The sequence below is a fragment of the Neodiprion lecontei genome, chromosome 3, assembly GCF_021901455.1.
Source record: "Neodiprion lecontei isolate iyNeoLeco1 chromosome 3, iyNeoLeco1.1, whole genome shotgun sequence".
Taxonomy (NCBI): domain Eukaryota; kingdom Metazoa; phylum Arthropoda; class Insecta; order Hymenoptera; family Diprionidae; genus Neodiprion; species Neodiprion lecontei.
Genome location: NC_060262.1, coordinates 8,435,177 through 8,454,579, shown reverse-complemented (window position 1 = coordinate 8,454,579; position 19,403 = coordinate 8,435,177). Strand labels below are relative to the sequence as shown.

Sequence of the window (19,403 nt, the reverse complement as noted above, 5' to 3'; positions counted from 1 at the left end):
TGCCGCTTGCCCGGGCTTTTTGGGAGACTCGAGTCCTTTAAAAATACACCCTTAATCGATCACAAGCAGGAGGAATAGTCAGTCTAGTATCGCCTGCTTATATTTATGTATCCAGCACACAAGCAATGCTCTGTTACTTCGACTGTATTAGATGAGTGTAGGCTGCAGGAATAGGAAGTATTTTTATTCCAGGTTTCCCAACGTCAAGATCCAGTGTTACGTTACTGCAGCTGTTTGAAATACGTACCACGCCGCTCGCTGCAGCGAGGCGACCGCATCGAGGTGCTCCTGAGATGAGTGCTACAGAAGTAAATGGAGTCTGCCTGACGCCTATACATATACACACGCGTACAACATACATATATGTATGCCTACTTCATCCGCACAAGAGCATTTCAATCCATCATCCTCTGCATAATCAACATCTTGAACATATGCTCCGATTCCAACTAGTATAAGATACATATTAAATGAGCAATTAATCCTACTCGGTCATGGCGATAATCGCTTATCGGCCAGTCTGAGCGCACAGTTCACCCTTTTTTCATGCTCATATTGTTGTATAACCATCGGCGTAAAATAGCATACGAAATCATTTCGTCACGCTGGCAGGCATTAGGCAATCGTGAATGAAGATGCAGTCACTCCTCCAGCAGCATCCGACACTCCATAGTCCAAACAAAAAGTCTGTTGATCCTAAGCCGCTGGAACGGTGCTTTTGTTATCATTTGTATTGTAATTTTTCTGCGGCGAAATGGTGTATGAGGCATTGGTGACGAAATGCCTCAGGGGTCCCACGTGGTTTTACGTCATGTCTCTTTCTTGTTTGCCTTTGTTTCTGGTATCGTTACAGCGCATGCATATTTTCAATCCAGTTATTGACTCACAATCAGCGGCTACAAATCATACTGAAAGCCATCTCTCGTGGTGTTCTCTTTCGGGATACTTGACTCTAAGTATTTACCGAAGAATCTGGCTATTGAAGAATGTTCTGAATCGTTCAGTAAGCCACCAGGAGTTCAAATTCGAAATCATACTAATGATTAACGAACAATTCGCACATGACATTAACCCAATTCCCCTCACATACTTTGATAAAATGGAAGTGCTACTTGGTGTTTTGACCATTTGGAGTTTGGATCCTTAGCACGAATGAGATTCGACGTATTTTGCTGCCCGGGAAACGGGTAAAGGATCTCATTAACGTTTCACTTCAATCTAATTCCTGCATCCTGAAGTTTGTTGGATTGCACAAATTTTTGTCAGGAGTAATCACTGCAACGGAGGATTTCTTTATCAACGTTTCGGAGTATCTGTGTCCATTCAGATGATATTAGAAGTTTAACCTTTCACAGCCTCTAGGAGTACAATCACCGTATGTGCCAGTCATGACAGGGCGTTACAGTTCTGTAATCATCGCATATAAAGGCCTGCACCCCTTCTTTTTATCCGTTTTCATCCCTTTTCATCCAGAGGCGACCGGAGGGCGACTGAAATGAGCTGCCAGTGGCGATGGCGACGGTGCGTCGCGTCGCTGGCATCAGTCTTTCGAGGATGAAAGTTACTTTTTTGCCGTTTGTTTATGGTCGTGTGAAGTGGCGTACACAGAGAGACAGACATGTTGCGGGCCCGTGGCTGAAAGAGCACCTCTGCATGCACTGCAGCTTTGGCCAAAGCCCGAGTCCTCGCTTTTATGTTAGACGTGGGGCTTGCGGTGAACGCCACGCCGCCTTTGTATCCATATTTGCATAATTCGGTACAGCTTATTAGCCACGAGAGGAAGAGAAGGCAAGGGAAGGGACTGGACCGGATGTCGTGAAACGAAACTAACCCGCCCGACTCATCCCAACGATCCACAAATTCCCGTCCCGTAGAGAGCTTAAAATTTACATCCACCCGGATTTCGTTTGCTACGGGAGGGTAAGTGGGTGCTGGATAGGTATTCTTAGTCCTCGAAACACACGCATGTGTTCCACACCATGTTGCGTTAATGCGTCTGAATAAGTCAGAGCAAAAACCAACATTCTCAGTATCCGTTTTCTCCCCTCCCGTATCTTATTCACCTCCAGTACAGATCCTTTTTATACTAACGAACTGAGAGGTTAAGTCGCCATTTTTTGCACAGTCAATTTTCTCTGGACCTTTCTCTGTTGTCAACTGGGTAACTTATTGTTTTTTGACTTCTGGGACATTTTTTAGAACTTCGAGAAGGAAAACTGGGAGGGGGAGCAGAATCCCAGCAGCGGTTTCCTACGCAGTCTGGCAGACGATGAAAGTGCTTCGGTTGACAAAGAAAGCCCCACATAAGCCACGTTGAGGATACATCAGGCGTACAGTCCAATAAAAAAATGAGTAGAACAAAAATGGTGATGATATCAGAGTTTTAAAGAGTTTAGATTATTCGACTGAAGATTAGTTGATTGGGCCAAAAGAAATAGTTCAGTTGTGTTTGTTATTCATTCACTTGCAATGAGTCAGGGATTTTTTCGTTTGTAAGTGGATTTTCCAGAAACTTCCTGCAGTGAATATTCAAAATTATTATCATGTTCTTCTACGAATATTAAGTTTATCAATTACAACTCAATCGGTATTTTGCATAATACGACGTTTTCGTAATTAACTAAGGAGTTACAAAGACATTATCTACAACAACATAAATGAGGTAAAATTTGATAAAAGCGGTCAAAAAACATGTTCAGATTGTTAATATTAAAAAAGTGTACAGCAAGAACGTGACTGATCTAGTATTACTATTAAATATGCTTTTTCGGTTCGAATTCATAGAATTTGGAATTTTTTTGTTGTAGAGGCGATATTGTGTGAATGAAATTCAGTTCGAATCACTTTATTCGTTATTTGCGATATTTCAGTTGAAAAACTTTTCTTTCAGACTGTAAACCCGGTACATCCTTAACCTTCAATAAGTTTTACTGTCATCCGTACGTTTAGCTTACTAACTTTCTTCAGTTGTGTAAATCTATACTTATACATGCCCACTTACATCGTTGGCAAAGAAATTATCGAGAAGAAAGTGTGCCTATCGTACCAACGTGTGACACATATCCTAAGGAATGGATCTAATAAAAGATATCAACAGAGCAATGACTGCAGGCGGCGAATAACCCGGCGTCGACGACGACGAAATGGGCAAGGCAGGGAACACGAACATCCAGAGTATGCTGCAGTGATAATTAGAAGAGGAAGAGAGAAAGGAGGGAAAAACCGGATACATCTCGCTCTACTCCCATGAGTCACATGAGTTTGGAGGGGAAACCACATTTCCACGAATAAGTTCACGTATAAAACTTTTGCATGATGCATAATATCATTTCGGACTAATGCTTGTGTATTACACATTAGAATATAGCCCACTCACTTCTGTGATAAAAATTTATCAAGGCGTGATTGAAAAATGCAACCCATCTATTTTGTTAACTTCATCTGATTGCTCCAAAACAGGAATGAAACGAAGTTTTACGGGATTTTGTGTAATACAAAGAAAAATAGACTTCTATATTCATCTGAATTTCACGTCTCACAAGGAATAATCGTCAGCCAGCTGTCTCAGATATTTATAGAAATTTTCATAAACCGATTATAGTTCTCAGTCGTCAGAGTTGGAATTCACCTCGCTTAAGGTTTTAGAAATTATTCACATTCTTCCACACAATTTGCCATGCAAATTGTGGGCCGCCTCTTGCTCAGTTTAAGCCGAAGAATGTGATAATATCGGCATACAAAGAAAAAGAGAAAAGTAATAAAATGTATTATTACATAACAGCAACGTTTCATTTACGTCTGTGAAAGAAGAATCGACTCGTGAAAGAGGTCTGGAAATAAGATTTGAGGAAGAAACGAGCTGCTGTTAAAATATCGGGAAGCCCAGTTCTTTTCAGTCTATGTCTGTGCCGTAACTCTTGTATGCATCTAGGCAAGTACGTATATATGTACACAGTTAGCTATAATTAGCTTCTGAACTGCACGCAGGTATCACTCGATGTATAGAAAGTAGAAATCGGGTACAGCGCAACCAGAATAATTCGGAGTCAGCTACTCAGGAAACGAAATTGTGCCTACGCCAGACAGGCATCTTACTGCTTCCGAAATTCACATACCAATTATACGTATCTATAGTTACGAGAGTAGCGATATGCAGCGGCAATATCCATCCAGGCTTCGTAACAATATTAATAATAACAACGAGAAACGGGCGCTGTAGTGCTGTTAACGTAATCATGCAAGTAGGAATTCGGCAAGAACAAAGCTGCGTTCCAGCCTTAATTAAACCCGGGTATAATACGTGTTTTCATTATGTGGGACTCCGAGGTGGGTTCAAAGAGATATTCAGTCATGCGATGTAGGATAGAGAAGATACATTTCGTATGTGAGCCTGTGGGATGAGCGAAGCGACGATGAGGGAGGATCTAAAAATATACGTAAATCATCATCATCGCCATTGGGATTGTGCGGTTCGAGGCGTTGAAACCTTGCGGAAACAGATCGGGAAACTTATAGAATTCGTGTTACGTAGCGTTACACATATGCACGTTGTATATATAATGCGAAAGCGAAATTAGAATTAACTCCAATTTCCAGCAATTTAGCAATGAAGTAATTTCAGCAACACGTTGCACGATGGGAATATGAATGTTGGGTCTATTTCTACGCGGAAGCGCGTTATGGTCACGTAATTCAATATCGTGCCAAGTTTGATATTATTCAACAACAAGCGAACGCGATAAAGGAGGACAGACGTTATCTGAATGCTGCACTGAATCACCGCTGTCTTCTTTGCCTTCGACTTGTGTATTTCCCTGTATCTCTTCATGCAGGTGTTTGCATCGTTGCACGCACTCGCCGGCATTTTGCTCAAAGTCATCAACGCCCATCTGCCGCGAAGCCTGCCTACACAATCATGGTGTGAGACTAGATAATAATACGAATGACAAATCGAGTGGGAGGCACTAGCAAAGGTCATTTCGCGATGCTGTGATGACCACCTAATATTACATTTTGTTATTCTGATACAGAGGAAGAAAAAACACGAAAACCCAAACAAAAGAACTGAATGACAGAAAATGTAAATTTTCTGAAGTGACTGTAGTAAATGTTTGATAAACTTCGAGGTATGAATACTTGGTTACATTGGTCATATGTTCAGTGAATTGCTTTTATTTATGATGTATGATTTATGCGATGGATACGAGTATCAAGGACTTCTTGATCATTTCAACCATTAGTTCAATTCACGAGTTGCATTAACTTTACGACGAGTGATGGTCAAATCAACTAGTTCGCTAAATTATTGGTTGGCATATGTGCATTATACTTGGTGAAATAAATCTTCACAGTTAGTACCAGTGTCAAAGTGTAAGCTTGCGGACCAATTCCAGCGGTAGCATCAACGCATCATGATCTCTGGATGTCATGCAAAATCATCATAAGTGCCCGAAATCCCCTTCGCGAGAAGAATAGAAAAAAACGGGTTTTGCCAATACTAATCGTGTGTTGGGTCAGAGTAGCCTGCAACCCCTGGCTACGCACCCCGTGGACTTTGATCAATTACAATACCCGAGTAAATGCGCAATGTATAAACCTGCATATAATAACGAGTATTAGGCGAACTGACAGCATTCAAGGGCCCATTGTGCACTGTACGTAGAGATCAGCTTGATGCCCCCGCGATTATACTAATAGGCAATAGATCGCTGAACGAGCAGTCACAGTAGACGTGGTTTACTTTTTTGGATCCTCTCCCTTCGCTCAATCTCGTTCCCTGTGATCGCGTTTTTTCATCATCTTTCGTAGGGCACAAAAAAGGGGTCAGAGGTCAGTGGAACGGCGCCGGGCACCAAGCAAATATAAGATCGGACTCGCGGCGTAACGTTCGCTTCAATGCTACAGATACGCGATGCTTCGTGCACTGAAAGAATGCGTTTTAGCCCGTGGCTTTTGAGTCTGGTCTCAAAAAGTCTTGAAGTCTTATGCATGAAACAAAGCAGGCGCAAAAGATGAACTTCAGAGATGACACTCTATTATACATATGATAATCGAGTTGAACTTTGTGAATTTGGTTTAAACCTGCATATGAGAAGAAAATTGACGATTTCAACTGTAAGAACATCCATAGAATAAACGAAGATAGACATGGAAATTTTCTTTACTGATGAAAAGATTCGACCAGTCACACGGGTACATTACAAACTGTACTATCTATGGATTAAGGAAGACAAAAACATGTCGTCTCTCAGAATGTCTGTCAGAAACTCAAAGATCCTAATAGCTAAAATTAAACCATCGTTCAAGTATTTGGTACAATTACGAAATCCGAGTCATGTTTGTGGAAAAAAAAAACACGCTAATCAGTACACTTCAATGCTGGAAGTGTAACATGCTGTAAGGATTATTGCTAATCGCTTAGCCAGAGGTTGTTGGTAACCCTGATCCTTTTATTCAACTAACTATTTTCTGAATTCGTATTCTTCTCGTCGTTTGTCAAAGTCGGCTGGCACTAAGTGCGCCTAAATAGGTTACGGTGAACCGCAGTGAAGTTGGTTGCGTAGATTGTGAGTAAAAGTAATGCGCGTATGTATGCACTGGGCTTATCATAAACTACGAGTAGGTACCTTGTTCGATATAGGTAGTGTTGGTAACGGGGCAAAACGTACGACTTGCGGCGAGAGAACAAGCACCAGCACAATTACGATGCCTGAGTATCGGTGACTCCATCGTCAGCGAGAGGCACAGAGTGCCGTAGGCAAAAAATGCCGTTCACTTCAGGCCAAGATGTCGGCTGATTCAGAACCCGTTGAGTCAGCTTCTTAGCCAGCCACTATCACCGGCACCAGCAGCTCCTTTACACACTCACGTGTTCGAGACGGAGTTAAGTTGCTTGTTTCACCTATGTTTCCTACTGTGCATTTATGATCTTTCTGCACTGCTTTGAGTATATCGTAATCGTTGGTCTCACCCTCTTGGAATTCTAAACGTATAATCGCAGTTAAGCGGCTATTAGAGAAACCGTTGTTGTTCAAAAATTCGGGACCCTTTTCTTTTACCCTGCACTACGTTAACCAACAAAAAAGCCATTGTGCTTGTACCGGACATATTAAAAGTGAAAACAAATATTTTCTATAATTTGACTCCGGTTGTGAGTACGCTTATCTTTCGTCTAACGAGAAAGTTGACTGCTTGTGGTCAGTTGAGGTTACGATTTAGCCGCGGGCCGGATGTTTTTATTTCGAATAGCATTTTTCATACTCAGAAGCATATTACGAAAACTATTCAAGACACTGTAATCGATGGACAGAAGTTAAAAAAATATTAAAAGACGACTTTTGTCCTACGTTCAATATCAATTTCTATATTGAAAAAATAGTTTCTCAGCTGATTTTCAAAAACTCCCGTCAGGATCGTAAGCATTTAGACGAGGGAGGTCTATTCCCACTATCCGTCCGCTGAATCCGGATAAATTATCATGGAATTGGCCCTGATTGAACGTGACGATGTGAGATATTCATTGACTCAAGGTTGAACGTTCTTAATTGTACAAGGCCTGCGAGTCTAGAATCTCTTAGACTGACGTTGTGTTAATAGCGTAATTTTTTTACCTTCATTTTTCATTCCATCTATAGTACAAAGTATCAAACATCTCGATAGTCAAATTAAACCTATGATAAATCGTAGGACCATATTGTAGGATTCATAAGCCACGGCGATTTAGCTAGTATATCATAAAATAAAAACACATGTACGTCGTTCGTCATATAAACTGCTGCAACACGATTTAGCAACAAAACAAATTTCCGATGCATTTGCTTGCCTCGAATAAATTTAGTCGCATAACAATACAGACATACGTGCTTGTATGCATAAATCCACAGTATTCAAGCATTGCAAGGTATAGTATGTTATTTAATTCTCTTGTTTTGCTGAGCAATTAAAAATGATGAGCTCGCTATTGCATATGTTTAATTCCTGTATGAATATCCGACAAATTTTCTCGGCAGGCGGTAAAAAAAACGTGACGTTCTTTTCATCCTTTTTGAATCATAAACGTTTATGTAGTAAATAGACAGATACTGTATTCGCACACTACGCAAAAATTTACACCGTTACGTGAGCAGATTGCTGTATTTAAGGGGTCTCATCTATCTGGATGGGTTCAAAATATCGATTTTTATGCACTTTCTGAAAGGTTTTATGTCTTAAGAATATTCCCTGTGAATTTCTACATACATATGTAGCCATTGCTACAGGGGACCATAGCATTGATGACTAAAGGCAAAATTGAAAATATTCACTTATACTCTTTACCTTCAAAACAATTGCAGAACCACAGTAAAATCTTTGAGCGCGTTTTTCTCGAAACACTGTTTTCGAAACTAATGGACACGATATCTCGAGAACCGCTCGATACATCCTCTTCAAATTTACACGAAATACGCGTAGGCACACTCGGAAATCGTTAACAATCTTACTTTTCTAAAAACGGCGAAATTTTTTATAAATTTTTCGTACTTAAATTTCAGTTGGTCGTCATTAAATGAAAAAAGAAAGAAAAAATACAAAAAAAAAACTGGCGACCGGCAACGACTAGAGAACACGATAAAAAAACATTATTTTTCCAGCGACTGTTGTGTTTTTGTTTGTTGAAGTTTTTTTATAAATATGTATGTACACTTAATCAAAAGTAAATCAGTTCATTTCCTCCCATAGGTTGTGAGCAAAAAAACACCAAAGCTTGACTCTTTTTTCGAGCCGCCAGGTACCCTCCTAATTCGGTGGAGTAGAATATTGGTTAAACAATGGTATCGAGTAAGAAGTTAGCACTAAATGACGAATGCGAATTTTCTATGTACAATAGACCGGAATGGAATGCTGCTGCAATGCGTGCACCAAAGTGCGATATGAAAAGAAACGGATATTGAACGACAAGTGAACGAGTCTGTTTCGCAATGGGTATGTAGTAGGAATGGTGAGGCAGTGAATACATTTTGAAAAAGGCGTTATTCTAAACTCGGTATTGTAAAAAACCGTACGAAGTGTGTTTTCTGCTTGGAGCAGTTTTGAAAAGTCGAATCAATCAGCTTTTCGATTACGCACCAATAAGAGAGAAGCCACAAGGAATCAGTTTTCTCTTATTCGTTTTCATTTTCTATTTTTCCGTTCTTCTAGTTTTGCGGTTCATTGTTCTAGCGCAAAATGAGCCCACCGCTCATCTTTGTTCATGAGGTCGAGTCAAGTTGACTCTACCGTTTTGATCGATGCTACGACTTCAACGGTTCAATGAAAGTAGGAGTCACAAACACAAACAAAGGACGCACATTTGACCTCACATTTGACAGGCTCATATACATTCTATTCAGTGTGTTCAGAAAATATGCCAGTTCGTTTCAAGGGTGACTAACCCTTCCTCAAAATGGTGCTGATTTCGAAGTATTAAGAATGAGCAAAAAAATAAAAATAAATAAAAAATTATCAGTACCAAGAAGTTCGTTTGTCAGCTTAAATTAAATTTAGTTTCAGGTGTATTTTTTTCATGTGAAAACCGAATATCCATCCATACCGTATACGAAAGATATGCTGAAAGCTGTCCTCAACCTTCACGTGCCGTCAGATATCCTGCTTAGAATGACATCGTGGTCATAAAAATGGTCTCAATTGTAAATGCGTATCGAGTAAGTCGATAACCACAAATCACGGTTTGCGGGCTTTACGAGCACCCAGCACATTGGAGACCGAAAGATAGAGAGAGAGAGAGGGGAAGAGAAGGAGAGGCTTAGCACGCGTATCGGACATCTGACGAGATTTTTCCACAACGAGTCTGCACCGCCACAAACATGTGTACGTGCATTTTAATCGGCAAAAGAATCTTCGCTGCGTTTGCAGCTACCGAGGTACATACATGCATGGCAGATAAATCCGACCCTGCGTTGTACCCACAGGCAATCCGATCACGAGGGAGAAGATGCACCATAAGTTTCGAGGAAGGTCGGAGGAGCAGAGCGTATTTAACCTGCACCTTTACTTGGCCCTGGACCTATAGCCACGATACCAACACCTGGATGCGAGCGCAGGTGGAAGCTGGTGCAAGTAGGTCCCTAAAATCGTCGAGTAGAGTACTACCAACTATCACCACGAATACTACGACCGCAACAGTCCAACGGCCAGACGCTCCAATGATCGTTAAATCTCTACAACTATCACTGAACCCATCGTCGATATGCAGATACACGATTAATACCATGAAAACAACGATACGGAGTTGGAAGATGCTTGGTCAGTACTTTTGTCACATTGTAATATCAGTGGTAATAAGTAAACAAGAAATTCAATGATAATGAACTGGTTAGGTTCAGTTATCCAGATACCTAATTGCTATGATTCCTTGAGGATGATCTTGATCATCGTCCGAATCAGAAGTCGGATTCTCTCTTATAATTTGACAAAGAATAGAAAACTTCGAAGATAATGGTCACATGACGCTTAAGCACCTTGTACATGCAATTCCCCGGCATACATTCTATGAATCAATCTAATCTCTTCCAAAAATTATGAAATTCTATATTCAACGATTTGTGGATGATGCTCCGAAACGGGTCACTTGAGTTGACGGAGTGCTGCACCGAGAGAAATTGAGTAATAATGCACTGAAATTGGGTCGAACAATGCTTATCACTTTCAGAGAACGTGGCTCGGGTGCTGTTTTGTTTTTTGTTTTTTTTTTTACGGGCAAGTTGTTCGCCGCCCATGAAGAAAAACGGAGTTTTGTTTAAAATTAGTCAACAGCTGCGACGCATGGCATCGAATGCAACGGGTGTATGCAAAACATCCTGCACCATTGTTCTCAGCTGTTCGTATGACCCGCTTATTGCTGATGCCCCGACCAGCCGAGCGGCACGAGAAGTGAGGCGTATTCGATCACCGTTATTGATTGCGTAAACGAGCTGATGACGATTAATTGGAGCCTCGTCTTCATTCGGAGGAGAGATAAAAGGGAAAGAAGTGAAGGAAATACTTGGAACGTAATACTCTGGTGCGTAACTAGATCAAATTAACTGTTTATCGGCTTTAGCTTTTTGGTGGTAAATTGAAAATACAAGAAAGGGTTCTGAAAAATAGTTTCCGGCGTGCGATGGCGACGTTGAATATTTCGTTGGAATAAAAAAGTTAACCGAAACGCGTTTGAAATAAAAGATGGCTTTCCAGGGCTTCCGTAAAGAAAAGTCGAGAAGAAAATAAATTAGTGAATATAAGCATTTTTCAATTTACGTTAACCAGAGCTTGATGATACCTGTACTCTTTGAGTTTCTTATACATGCAGTGAGATTTTGGGTAATTTGAAAATTGAAAATGTATTTCAAGTACTTCAATGACTGTTTCGGTCAATCTTACTGGGATAGAAGATTCTTAAAACGAGTTTATAATTCCATATTATAGATTAGCGAACTAAACGAAGTTTCATCAGAAATTCGTGTATATTCATAACGCCAAACTCATTTTTATGAATAAATGAAAGTGATTACTAGTTACCGAGAACAGCGTTAGTATCGTCAAATGCATCATTCAACTTATGTCAGATGAGAAAAAATACGAATCAGATGATTCATCCTTAGGTACCACGAATCTCTCGAATGATCAGGAGAGGTTCTGTAGATTCCCAATCATGTGGCAAGGCATTCATTCGCTACTCAAAGGTTGAGCTCGCAGCCGGCTCTTTGTACGTTACACATCTTTCTACAATCCCCAAGTACGAAGTATAAAAATCTCTATTCCGTCTGCGTGTTATACCTGAATGCACGCCATCCTCGGGTTCCTCAGTCTCATCGCGACGTTCCTCATCGTCAAAAACGACGTTGACATTGAGCCGATCGATGCACTCCAAGTGGTTCCTGTGCCCATTCATCTTTCGTTCGAATCCATGACCCTGCGGATGTTCGTCGGTCGAGGGATACTTTCCGGCAGTCCTGATCAAGGCACTCGAGCTCCGGATGAGTTTAGTGCTGTGTGTCCTTCGAATCAGACTTGTAAAAGCGCCTCCATTGCTCTGCTTGGAGTTTTTCGCCGGCTCCAGTTGCCTGGTTCTTCCGGTTTTTCCGATCGGTGTGGTTCCCTCGTTCTCCTTGAGAGATTCAGAGGTTACCGAGCGGTCCAGCGGCCCTCCGAGATTTCTAGGACTGGCCTCAAAAGCAGCGATGGCATCGCTAACCCTAAGCTTGTCCTCCTTGCTCTGAACACCTGGAATAGCCGGCTGCTGTTCCTGGATAATCGGGGCCGCCTTCCGGCCTGTGAATCTACTCTGGAACTTCTCTATGGTCTTGAAGGATCTCGCGCGAACGACCTTCTTCGCCTTCTGCTCCCCAGGCTTGTTGGTGGTGCCGTTGTTCGCCGGTGCCTCGAAGAGACGCGAAAGTGACTGCACTTTACCGACTTCCGGTTCGAACCCGCTTCCAGCACTGGACGTCCGCGTCAGCATGAGGTTCGGCGTTCCGGAGACCGAACAGCCCTTCGAGGATGATCCGCATATCGGAAAGGTGTTGCAGGCGTGGTGGAAGGCCCCTGAATCTCCGGATTGTATCGTCTTCGCTATTTTGGCCAAGTGCCGCGACTCCCCGTCCAGAGATACGTAGAAGGTTGATCGCCTCTTCGGTGAGTCCTCCAGCTGCGTTGGATCCATCGCCTGCAGCATGCCGACTCACCAAATCCGCACCAGCGATTTTTTAACCGCTCTGAACGAACGGAAGAATCTAATCTACCAATTGCCAGCTGTCCCGGTACATGAGTAACGAAAAAAAAAAAAAAAAAATATGAAAAGAAGAACTTTTCTCGTTTATTTACCCGTACCAGAGACCTACATGATAGTGTTTTATCGCTTCCGCAACATCTCGTTACATAGCCGCGATACGTAACTACATGTACAATAACCACTACTTACAATGAGAAGAATCATTTATTACATCGTGACTAACTTTTATTTATACAAATATTTTTTTTTTTCTTCCCAAGGAACGTAGAACACTGTGTACGATTACTTGCAACGAAATATAAGTATAGACACTCGGAAAAATGCAAAAACTACGCGCTTTTTTACGCTGCTGAACCAAGAACACAACACGCAGCGCTGCCTCGACGTCCGATCCGTTCCGTGGGCAGCACTGCTGATATCTGCCGGCTGCCGCTAGCCGTTGTTGAATTCCGAAGGCAGAACTGCCTGGCGGACCGTCTTCGAACTACGATCCGATATATACTCGGTTCGCTGCGAGTTCCAAAGGCACGTAGAATTGAAATTTTCTGTGCATTTTTGATACTTGCGTTGCGGTTGCCGTAGTGAAAAAAAAATTATTCGACACTGCTTGTCAGAAAAGAGTCGTGTCGTGAATTCATTTGCGCAATGTATGAATAATGGAAACGTGTATTTTTGCCGAACGGTATTGGTTAAACAGTTTTTCTGGACTTTTGAGAATTTTACGAGTTCATTGTATAGAACGAAATAATCGAATCGGCCTTTTTTGTAATGCATTTAAGTGATAGGCTCAATTCACATACATAGAAACATGATTCGCATCGTTATTCCATTAGCTGGATGAGTTTCAGTTACCTATAATAAACAAAGACGATACACTTTTTTTGAGACCTGAACTTATAACAAGTTCCGAGCAAAGAGTGACCGATCACTTGATATTGTGCACGGGATTATGGCTCACTTGGATTCTTCACATTGTGAAAAAATTCATCAGTTACAGTGAGTATAAGATTCTATAAAAATGGGTAAATAAGGCTTGAACATCAATTTAGATGATACAAATTACGAAAATCCAAAGAAACACTAACACATACTAGAGATTTTCCGGTAACAGCCACAAAATTAACTTTCATCTTGTAGCCAAAACTATATGTATCAGTTACGGTAGAAAACGAAAAGATTCGACTACTGTACAATGATCAGAGCTTTGTAAACTTTTCTCTCGATGTAATAATTCAACTCCCCGTAAAGTTGAAGTGGGGAAAAGCTAAGTAATCCAACCGATAAACATTCATCGCGTTGCGCTTATGCGTAAGCTCTAAACCTCTATAAATAAAATGCATGAGCGAAAAAATAGCCGTGAGACGGTTCGTCCACCTATGATGCCTGCAATTTCATCCGGCGCTCCATGCTGCATCACAGATGACGGTGAATGAGAAACACTAGAGGCACAAGAAACATGATGTATGTACCACTGCGCAAGTTATAAGTTATATACGGACGTGGTTATACGGTAGAGTTTTCTCAGTCAGACTCTGTCTGTAATGGATCCTGGTTCTTTGGTGACGCGCGTCGAGCGTTTTTCCTCACAGTTCTCTTCTCTCCATCCTTTTACACGGCCATCTTTTTCATTTTTATCTTCTACAACCATGGACGGAGATCCTGATGTAGAACAAGAGGTTTATGCATGCGACAACGGAAGAGTTCAGTAACCTTTTTCCCCCATCTTGCAACAATTGTGCGGCTTACATTTTTCCTACAGCCAATTGTGTCTCGGCCGAACTGCACTGTGCGGAATTCGTTTGGGTAGTTGACTCGATTGGTCAAGATCAAATCGCTCGACTCCTTCTTTCTTTTTTTCTCTCGTCCACTTGCTGCCTTCGTATTCTCGTAGTATCGATAATATTAACAAAAACGAGAATTGAATTCAAACTGCAACTGTGGAATTTTTAATCAATTTAATCGCATTTTTTGCACGTTAAACGAGACAATTGATTAGAATACATACCGCAGACAATCTTTTGAGTAGTTCATCATCATATAATCAGAATCACATGATATGTGACTTGTACCTGTAATTCAACTGAACTAGATTATTATATATTTGAATGGATTCATATTCGCTTAGCTGAGTACCACTCTTAAATTTCAATCCTCCATATTTCCTCATCCTGAAAATGGAACGCAAAGACCTGAGATAGTGGTGAAATAATTAATTGAGTCCGATGGCATTTGGACCTTGCCTTATGGTTTCCTCGGTTTACGTTCCAACAAACTTGAGTACAGGTACAGCAGCTTCTATAAACGCGGATTGGGTAATAATTATAACCGGAGAATTCCAGCGTGACAATGCTTAAATAAGAAACTAATTAAATGTAGCTTCCGGGTGAAGTTTTTGTCCACTTGTTTGAGATCAAGCGGTTAAATTGTTGAGTCGATTAACTCAGCAGAATTTCACATTTGAAGAGTAATCTCGATTCGCCGCGTGAAGAGATTGAAATTTCCGGATACTTCTCAGGTGGAAGACTGAGGAAATTTAATTCAGCAGTAGTTATTAAACTGTTTATAGAATTCAATTTTTCAGCTCGAGATTGAAACGTGTGTGGCTTTGGTGGGCACCGAAGTAATCGGAATTGTATAATAGCAGACTCCGATAGACAGAACCGCGCTTGTCAGTTATAAGGCAATACACATTGCTATCGAATTCCCGGCAAAGTGAAGGAGGTCAAATCGAGCGTAGAGCGTGTAAATGCAACGGTGAAAGTGTTCTCGTGGTGGCGCGGCTTGTCTGCAAACACGTCGTCGTCGCGACGATCCGAAGCCCTATGAGCAGTTCAACGGATGGATGAAACAACGTGTCTGTAGTAATGAGAAACACCGAATCGTGAGAGCGGCAGGCTGCTGAACGTCTGGTACCCACGGCGATCAAAAGAACGCGTATCAGGGTGTTTCCACTCGAACAACTTGTAGGTATATTTAAAAAGCGAAATCTTTGTCGAAGTACACATTTTCGTAGGTCACTCGGAATTCGAAGTTTTTCTACTTTAAATAACACGAGGAAGATGTCAACTTGATCTCAGAAGTATTTTATACGTAAGGAATCGAAATTTCTGTAAATGATATAAGGATTTTTACATAAATTTTAATTCCAAACTGTTTGAGTGTCGAATTTCGCTCAATGGAAACTTTCGCGAAGATTTAACTCCCTCTGAAATTCTTTCATGATCAAATTCGCGTCATTAAATTCAACTCCGAATTGTTAGAATGAATGGCTAAGCAGTAGCAATTTAAAAAAATTACGATTCCCCAATATCAACGAAATGGTAAAACTCAAGATTTCGAGAGTGACCTTTAAAAATTTGATTCAATAGATATCCTTTATTACCATATTGATTAATTTTTTCAAGTGGAAACAAAAAAAAAAAAATGTTTCTAGTAAATATTTAAATTAGAAACTGAAGCTTAGATATCGATGGTTGAACATTTCAAATCGTTTAAAAATGATTCAAAATCTAGCAGATCCGTTCAATATCACCCGACTATAGCACCTTTAATCAGAAGGTTATTATTAACAGATTCGCTGACAATCGAACAAATCTACCGAATCTATACCAGATTTTGAACAATTTTAAGCGATTTCAAATGAAACAACACTATCTATAATCTTTCGTTTACGTAATTCCAGTGCTTTGTTCCTTTTTGTTTTTTTTTTTTTGTTTTTTTTTCATTCTTAGAGAGATCTTTGTATCCTGTAAATACAAAAATTTAATAAATACTTAGTGTGAACGTATCGCGTTGTAGAATTGATAAAAAGAATCGATTTTTCGCTGACCAACCTCGTTAATACCGCCTGTCGAAGGACAACCGTTTACAAAACTGTCACACGAATTAGGGGAGTGAGACGGCACCCGTTGTATCTGCAGTAAACTAATTTGCATAAAGGTCCAACCGAGAGGGACACTGCCTTGCATTTCTATTTCGGATTTAGAGATCGGTGGACCAGTGAAGCAGCTAAATATACGAGTTGCACGACGTAGCAATGACCCGTAATTCAATACTGGACTATGACAATGGTGGGCCGCGACGTCCCGGAATTATCCTTTATCCTGTGCTGGCTGTTCAACAAGCAACCCCCAGCGCTGGACATTGGATACAAAAAACATGAGAACTTGCCCTCATCTTTTCCGGATTTCTTTCGATGCAGTTCAAATTGTACATATACAGAATAATTGCTGAATATTTCTCTATCCTTCTCCGGATCGATTCCTTGGTATAATTTCTTCGAAAGAACAGCGCACGGACTTTTGCACGAATCCGTGAACATTACGATTTGACATCTTGTTCATGTATAACTCGATACGTTTGAACTGATATTGATCGAGATATATGACTGGAAATGAGAATCTATGGTGTCTCCGCACTCTTCAGATTCAATTTCTTTCACCTCGATCCGTCGAAACCCCAGAGGCGAGGAAATATATCTACAGTGCTCGAGTAACTTCCTGACACTCGTAAAACGAGGACGACGACGATACTGCACGAGGGACCGGGGGATTTGTTTGTTCTAGTCAAACTCGATTTCCGTGCGGGTAAAAATAGACAAAAAGGAAACAAACAAACGAGGATCGCGACGGGCCTGCAGAGAATCCAGCGCAACTGGAACAGTGTCGTCCTCGGCAAATGACCGGCGATATAAATTTTACGGAAGATATGCTGGATCGCATCGTTTCCGATGAATTGTACCAGACTCACTGTTCCGATACAGAGTCACGGGCCTGGTAGGCACATTCAACAATGATTCACTCAGGCTCGTGTCTTCGTTTGTAAACTTTACGGAACGTGAAAAATCTACGGTCACACGATCGTGGTTTACTCATGGTTCAACAATGTAGCATATCTCGAACGAGTCTTAAGAGAAGAGCGAATCGCAATGATACTGTATCGAAATAAACGGCTGAAACGTCAGATTGAGAGTCTGACTGCGCATGCGCAGTATTATCGGATGTCATGCAGGCTGGCCACTTCAAAATTCAGCTGTCGAACGCGGCTGATGGAGGTTATGTGTAGGCGTTGCTGTTTTATTTTTTACTTCTGCGTCAAGCAGGTATCGATCGGTTAACACAGCGATTCGGAAGGCTTGACAAACTTTTATTGTTGACAGACTGATAACTCTGCATGACTGCTACGAGTCAACACAAAAACATAATTTCAATTCGCCGTTTTGAGTGAGTTGGCTTCTTTTGCTTTGCAGACGAAAATATTACCGCGATACGATCTCGTAGCTAAAGGAGTTGAATTATCTAGCGCATGCGCAGTTGGCAACTCGGCCGGCTAAGTTTTACCATTTTCTCTCAAGATGTTCAGCAATTATTGATCAATCAGTGACGTCTTCGCGTGAATTGTTTTTAGAGTGATCTAATCTTCGTGGTATTTGCCACCTTCGGAGGAAACTTTCATTTCAAAATGTACGGACTGTACGGCATCGATGATAAGTTAAATACACCGTGTCCACAGGCACCTAGCGCAATTGAATGTCTCGTGTCAGACAGGAAACAGAGAATCGTGATCGGCCTGCCGCCGTTTGACTTCCGTTTAGTCGTGCAGAGGCAGATAACTGAGAAGCGAGGTGCAATAAATACACGCTGTCTCTGAATCTCCAGTTTGCATCTACTTCTGAAAATACCTGTATCAATATGCACGATATAAGGTCGTTATTCGACGCCTCAGAAAGCAACAAAGAAGCTTCCCAGTTGAAAACATTCCATTCGCTAGAATGGAGAAAATTTGTTCTGATGTACGAGGTAAGCGGGTATGATTATGACAAATTTTTAAATCCCAGAGTTCTCGCGAGTTTTTCAATAGATTTTATACTCACGGATGTATAAATAGGAACGTACAGGCGTATCGTGAATAAAAATTACGCAAAGATGACATTAGCCGCGGAACGTGACACGGATGGACGAGGTGCATGCTGTCATACGACGAGGCGTTATGGTGTGACGGTGAAAAGATACGGACCAATACGGTCTGCATGCATGAAAGCATGTGTATTTACGACTCGCGTCAAGCTCGTAACGAACGACTTTATTATCCGCGAGAGATAGGTACAAGCATAACGCGTAATTCTTCCGATGCGATAATGATGCAAGCTTGACTCAACGATAATTACGGGGGTCTTACAGCATGCGTTAAGGGCAGCGGGAGGATGCGACGTACTCGCAGCAACTGCAATTTTTATTCCTTTCATTTTTAATCGTGTGCTTCTCTTTTTATCCTTTTCTCCTTGTCCTCGTAAGCGCAAATAACACGTGCATTGTCTCCTGCTTCACAATGAGGTGCTGCACGAGTGTTAGGAAAATCGTTGCCAGATTTGCGGAGAGTTGAGTAGAATGGTGGGTAAGCAACAACTGTGTCGAAACAAACTGAACACGTATCAAGAACCTATTTCCATTGACAACAAAATAATGAAAACCTTTTTTCGAAGTTTTTTGTGCTCCACAAATCCAACGAACGATTCAATTTTCCTTAAATAACTTTTGACCCCGAATAACTTTTGAAAAGGTGAATTTGTCAGAAAATAATAAAAGACCGTTTTTGAAGAGCGTTCAATTCTCTACACAAAAATATAACAGCGAATTTCCTCTACGACGCATCGTTA

The 19,403-nt window shown here is 41.1% G+C and overlaps 1 protein-coding gene across 16 annotated transcripts in view; it reads right to left on the bottom strand.

Moving 5' to 3' along the window:
• LOC107216528 (ras GTPase-activating protein raskol) overlaps positions 1-19,403 on the bottom strand; it is a 226,219-nt gene that overhangs the window by 35,128 nt on the left and 171,688 nt on the right. For 4 of the 16 annotated variants that reach the window (XM_046735805.1, XM_046735806.1, XM_046735808.1 and 1 more), the window contains exon 1: positions 11,794-13,174. The exons of 11 other annotated variants lie outside the window; for them this stretch is intronic. In XM_046735805.1, coding sequence (XP_046591761.1) covers positions 11,794-12,691 — 898 coding nt within the window. In that variant the 5' untranslated portion in view covers positions 12,692-13,174. Of the gene's footprint in view, positions 1-11,793; positions 13,175-19,403 lie in introns of those variants that run through there. One more of the 16 variants, XM_015653744.2, reaches the window with a different exon arrangement.